The sequence below is a fragment of the Miscanthus floridulus genome, chromosome 9 (genome assembly GCF_019320115.1).
Source record: "Miscanthus floridulus cultivar M001 chromosome 9, ASM1932011v1, whole genome shotgun sequence".
In the NCBI taxonomy this organism is placed as follows: domain Eukaryota; kingdom Viridiplantae; phylum Streptophyta; class Magnoliopsida; order Poales; family Poaceae; genus Miscanthus; species Miscanthus floridulus.
In genome coordinates, this window is record NC_089588.1 from 81451796 (window position 1) to 81457825 (window position 6030).

The window sequence follows — 6030 nt, forward strand, 5'->3', positions numbered from 1 at the left end:
GAAGGCCCGGCCCACTTACTTCCCCACGCCATCTCTCTCTCTCTCCCTCTCCCTCTCCCCATCACCGTCTCACACACCGCCGCCGCCCGCCGCCCATCGTGCGCGTGCGCGGGAACGGCCGCGTGGATCCCCCCACCGCCCCCGCGCGGGCAGCAGCCGCTTGTCCGTGCGAAGATGCTGGGGTTCTCGACCGGCCAGCTATTGGTCATCCTCGGGGCCTGCTCCGTCATGATGAGTGAGTAACCCACCTCTCCGCGCCTCCGCGCCCTGCTTCCGCTCCAGCCGTGCGGCGGCGGCTGTCGGTGGCGTCGACGGATGGGAAGATGATTCCCGGGATCGGCACGTTTTGGAAGTGATATTTCGGTCTGACCATGGTTTCTTCGCTTTTGTTCAGAGCCCAGCGACATGGTGAAGATTGCGAGGACGGCTGGGAGGATGACTGGGAGAGCGGTCGGGCGGCTCATAGTGGCTCGCCGGCAGCTGGACGAGATTCTGGGCCAGTCTGCAGCCACCCAGGTATTGAATACAACACACCCTTTCTTCACCGTGATACCCCGTGCATGCTGCGAGGTGGATGTGTTGAGGAGATGGTGAATTTCGCAAAGGTTAATTTGCCTTCTGGTGATAATGGTTTTCCTTTTCCACTCGGCAATCTGCTGAATTTTAAGCAAAACTGCACATTACTGTTTTAGCATCCAGTTTTCTGAGCGGGTTGTAGGTGAAATCCTTCTGCTATGGGTAGGACTGAACACTTTCACAAGCCTTGCCTACGAGCTCTTGTGATATCCACCATTTTTGTGAAGGGTGTAGAAAAATCTATCCTCACTTTGGCTTCTTGGGTTGATTCATGCATAGCTTGTTACAAAGTTTTCCAGCCGTTGAACTATTACCTTGGCAAAATTAACCATTATCTTCATTGTCCTGTAATCACCCAATGTCACCAAATGGTGCACTGGCCTGTACACAAGGAATGGGTGCCCATATCATTTCACCACCAATTAGGTGTATAATTGGGCCAGCTGAGACATATAATCACCTATTAATGCTACACCTACAAACCTTTCTTTTTTTTTACAAAAACTGGATATGGACAATCACCACCAGGTAATCTGATTTGAACCTACCAAAAGAAAGAGTTCACTTGGTGGTGGTGGTTGTCCATGCCAGCACGTAAGAATAATTTTCATAGAATTTTTTGCATGTGTAGCATTACTCATAATCACCATAGGTCGGCAGCTGAATGAACACCAGTTATCAATTTTATAACCTGAAATTAACTGTGATCACATAGTTTCATCTGTGCACAGGTTTCAATAGTTCTGGAAGCAAATGAAACTCAACATTAGCCACCAATACAACTGAGGCTAATCAGTCACGATATAGGTTCTGGTTATTTTGACGAATAATACTTATTGTCACTGCACATGTTGCTAGTGAACTGATTCCTCTGTAATTACAATAGTCTATTTCAACTGATGGATTGATTGTGGAACCTTGCACTGTATGTGATATACTGATATTCAATATATTTGTGTGAAACTCACATGGTAGAGTTGTCAATAATATTTCTTTTGTATTCAGGTTCATAAGGAGCTTAAAGAAGCTATGACACAATTAGACTCAATTCGTTATGAAGTCCAGAACTTATCTAGATTAACTCCTGGGCAGTTTATGATGAAGCAACATAACACTGGTAATAATAATCTTACTTTGCAATAAAGTCACATTTTTTCTATGGTTAGTATTTCACTACATTATTTAAGTTAAGTTATTTGGCTCCAAAATTCATCATTGATTTACACATGAGCAAGCATGGCTGAAGCAGGGAAATCTGATTCATCTGATGGTTCTGCAACTAAGGTATGGTGGTACATCATATTATTTCAGTTTTAATATGAGTACTTGAGGTATCTACTAATGCTTGATGTTTCAATAGATCAAAATGCTTAAATGTGAATTTGCTATAAGAAGCATTCTGATGTGCCTACTATGACATACAGTCTGTAGTGTGGCTTCAATACAGATACATTCTGGCTTGATATAGTCCTCCTATCCTGCAAATTCTGGCCATGTTCCATTTCTAAAGTACTCCAAGGCTTAAAACATGCACAAGAACAAACAATTACACGATGGATGTGCTTTTTTCCCCTTTTAAGTTATGTGTTGTTCCATGTTTTTCTGTTGATAGATCTGAGTGCTGACCGTGTTGTGCTTGCAATGGGTACATGCTGTTAGAACTTTTCATTGCAATGCTTGCACTACACTTGAAACATTTGTTTCTTCTACTTAACAGTGCTTTTATGACAATGCAGCAAGAAGAATTTCGTCAGGAAATTCGCAGTATAATTCGTGATGAAATTAAAAACTTTGGTAACTTTAATGTTTCTTTGTCTTCATAATATCCTTTTGTTTCTTTCTGACTGTTTGCCAATATTGTTTTTTTCCTGAACTATGTTTGCCAATAATTGGCTAATTAGATCTTTACAACTATTTCAGTGAGCACAACTGAAACTAGAAAACATGAAGTGGCTGATGAACCACCGACACTGAAATCCACGGTATGATTATATCATCATCTCTTCAATTTCTAAGCAAATGCTGGTTTACTATTCACCGCCTTTTTGCTCCTGGAGGACATGAAAATGGCTAATTCAGGATTGACAAATCTGCACAGCCAAGCAATGACGTATGCAAGGCTATCTGAAGCCCCAGGACTTAAGATGGGTTCTTCCTTGAGTGGGAACTACCATGAGCAATTCAAGGAAAGCAATGGGCTGCTAAATGTATTGCCAATATCAGCTGAAAGTGCCGGATTACTTCCAAGCCGCCCAGGTATATAACAAAGCATGCATGTCTAAATCTTAGCCTTTTTTTTTTTGAAAAACTGGGATGTTGTCATGTAACGACATAGATAGGATTGTCATTCTTGTGGTTGATATATAATGAAAAATCTATGCATAATTGGCCTAGCTTTTTTTTTTCTAATGCTACTCACTGCTATGACTTGGTTCAGCAAATGCTAAAATTGCTTGGTGCATTAAAAAAATCCATAAAGCCTGCTCGGTGGAATTGTTTCTATTTTTTTCAGTTATCTTTCGTATTGCTGTGATATAATGACCTTTTCTGTGTTTCAATTAACATTTCTGCCAATGTATCATAAAAACAGTCCTTCACAATTTTATCTTAGATTGTGAACCCAAGTATGTGTCATAAAATAGTCCATCAAGGTTCAAAACTACTATGTAGTAGTGTGATGGTAAATTTAAAGTGCCAAAAGGGCAACAATGAACTGATGTAACTCAATTTTGTTGGAACTCAGCTTGGAGTCCATAGTGTTTCATTAACATATTTCATCCAGTGTATTTTCTGATGTTGTCTCACTGCAAGTACCTTGATAGTGATAGCAGTGCAAACCAATATCATCTCCATTTTCTTGTCTCCACAGATGGACCAACAGGCTCAGACCTAGTCCTCGAGGCTGTGCTTGAAGCAGAAGTTGCAGAGAATGCTAAACTGTTTGTCTCGCAGCCTCATGATCAGTTACCTAAGGAATGAAGATGAAGATGATGTGCTTGAAGATGTTGCAAACAGGACCAAATTGTTCATCTAACAGCCTGATGGTCAGTTGCCCATGGAGGTTTTTGCCTTTTTTATCCTTAACAGGATTTGGCATACTACTTGTACATTGCATTTTGTAGAACAGAACATTGTGCTGATCGCCATTGAGGATGTACTTGTCATGGCGCTCTCGGACCAGGCGAAACTTAGTGCAGACGGTGGTATCTTGAGTTGATTAACCCAGATGGTCCAGTACTCTAATGCTACATCAAACTACATTGGTCTCTGCTCTGGACTTGTGGATGCTGAAAGCATGTCCTGGATGGCTGCCGAAGTTTTCAGGTGTTGTTAGACAGGATGAAATGCATTGGCTTGACATACAGCCTTTTCTGTTTTCATTGTAAATGTTGTTGGTCTGGTTGCTACTGTCTTTTGCTGTAAAAGCAATTCTTGATCTTTATGGCATTACTTTAGCTTAATATTTGGTAGTTGATTTGTAAAAGTATTTGAATGTTGAGCATATTTGGTAGTTGACTTGTAAAAGGGTACTGCTAGCCCGGACGTCCGGACGGACGGGGTGTCAGGATGCCCGCACCTGTAGTTTGCTTCCACGCCATTTCATGCGCCCTACGTGGGGCCCGCACACCGGAGGCACCTGCCCAAGAGCTGCCGATGTCCACTGCTGTAGGGGCGTGGTCTATCTGTTGCCACTAACCACCATGGAGTCAATAAATGAGAATCTGATCCACACTATCTAGATAGAGATCCACTATACTCCGCTTGATGTACTTTCGAAATATTTATATACAACACGTGCAACATATAAAAGAAGACAGATAAAATATTTGAAACATCCTTCTGAAACACTTAAAAAAACTCCTGAAAACAATTAAAAATCATTATAAATATACACAACATCCAGATAAAACACTTGTAACATATGTGTAACATATGCAACATCTAGATAAATACGCTAGTAACATACGTCTCAATTACACAGATGAAACATTGGTAACAGACCTTTTCAACATAAGTGTACAACCATTGCAACATATGCAACATTTCGATCTACTTTTACAACATTCATCTGAATCACTTGCAACATACATCTGAAACATCTAAAATACTTGAAACATATGCTTGCAACATGCACTTTTAGCAAAACCTGGAAGGCAGGCGGGCGGAGCAATGCACATCGGGATTTGGCTGCTCGCGGTGGAGAAGGAGGATGGCAGCGGGCGGGTGGCTACGCAGCCCCCTGGTGAGTCGCTGTGCTGCCCCCGGCAATAGGGCGCGTGTGGTGCCCCGGACGAGCAGTTCCCGCGGTGGAGACAACAACAACAATCGGGTGGGTGCAGCCCCGCGTGGCAAGGCGACATCGGCTGTGTGGTCGTGAGGGAGCATGCCACGGCGGTGCGGGCGAGCGGCAGTGGAGCTGAAGGCTGGCGGGGAGGTGCGGTGGAGAGAGGAAGGCATGCGGGAGGCGCGGCGAAATGTGGTCGCGGAGCGTAGTCGTGGCCTCGCGCGGTGAAGTACGTGATAGAAGAGCGGAGTGGGGAGATATTTTCTTGAGAGACGAGGAGCGTATAGAGTACACATGCCTATTGAGCCGGTAGTGGTAGCATGCAGGCCCGTCAATGAGCGTCCCACGCGAACGGACGTCTTGACTCAAGCATTATGCTTGTAAAAGCATTTGAATGTTGAGCTGGGTTATGTGGTCCTTGGGATATATATGTCATTGCACTAACACATTCTCTTTTTATTGTAGACGACGAATAGAACAAGCGTTATGGACTTGAATAACCCTCCACCAGGATTTGACTATGATTTCCTAGATGCAATATTTGAAGGGCCAACAGATGCAGCTGACCCAATATTTTGCACTCAACAACCACCAAACCAACAGGATGTGCCAACTGTGTCTAAAATCAGGCTATCACTTCAAAAAAACAAGAATAGAGGATGTTCCTGGAGCCTCTATTGGTGATGAGCAGGTTGTTGTAGGTAATGTTGTAGTGGATTGTATTTTCTTAGGCAATTTAAGTGTAATGAATTAGGCAACAATGTTTTCCTAAAATAGCAATTTATGTATATTGAAAAAGTAAGTATAGCATCTGTGTGGAATTTTTTAATCCTTTTTTAATCAATATTTTAATATTAATCCTAAAAAAAGTATTTGCACAAACTGACCCTTTTGGTCGCGCCAGTGTGGCTGGCACGACAGTACCACACTGTCATGCCACATGCGCTGGCGCGACAAGCCAGGCCACGGTGGCGCCTGATGTTGATCGTAGCTGGCGTGGTGAGGCGTGGGCCCCGCCCTATTGCGCCACCGACTCTGGCGTGACAGAGCTGTAGCGCCAGGTGGGCTGGCGTGACAAAGGGAAATAGGGTTTGGTGGCCCGGCTCACTTTCCTTTCTCTTCCTCTCTCCCTCTCCTTTCCTCCCACACGCCTGGGCGATGCTGTAACA

The 6030-nt window shown here is 43.6% G+C and overlaps 1 protein-coding gene across 2 annotated transcripts; it reads left to right on the forward strand.

Annotated features, from left to right (window-relative positions):
* Positions 1-4138, forward strand: LOC136482261 (uncharacterized). 2 transcript variants are annotated; one of them, XM_066479482.1, is made up of 8 exons: positions 1-235; positions 395-516; positions 1582-1693; positions 1826-1860; positions 2313-2370; positions 2497-2558; positions 2675-2832; positions 3446-4138. In XM_066479482.1, the coding sequence occupies exons 1-7, from the start codon at positions 175-177 to the stop codon at positions 2702-2704; spliced, it is 480 nt and encodes a 159-aa protein (XP_066335579.1). In that variant the 5' UTR covers positions 1-174; the 3' UTR covers positions 2705-2832; positions 3446-4138. The 2 variants fall into 2 exon arrangements, with proteins under 2 accessions (XP_066335579.1, XP_066335580.1); XM_066479483.1 differs by lacking the exon at positions 3446-4138 and having other exon boundaries at positions 1812-2370; positions 2675-2702.
* Positions 4139-6030: the final 1892 nt, after the last annotated feature.

Excerpts from the sequence above, each read along its gene's own strand:
- LOC136482261 (XM_066479482.1), top strand. The coding sequence starts at position 175 with ATGCTGGGGTTCTCGACCGGCCAGCTATTGGTCATCCTCGGGGCCTGC. Across the intron at positions 517-1,581 it reads GCCAGTCTGCAGCCACCCAG|GTTCATAAGGAGCTTAAAGA; the intron begins GTATTGAATACA and ends TTTTGTATTCAG. Across the intron at positions 2,559-2,674 it reads CACCGACACTGAAATCCACG|CCAAGCAATGACGTATGCAA; the intron begins GTATGATTATAT and ends AAATCTGCACAG.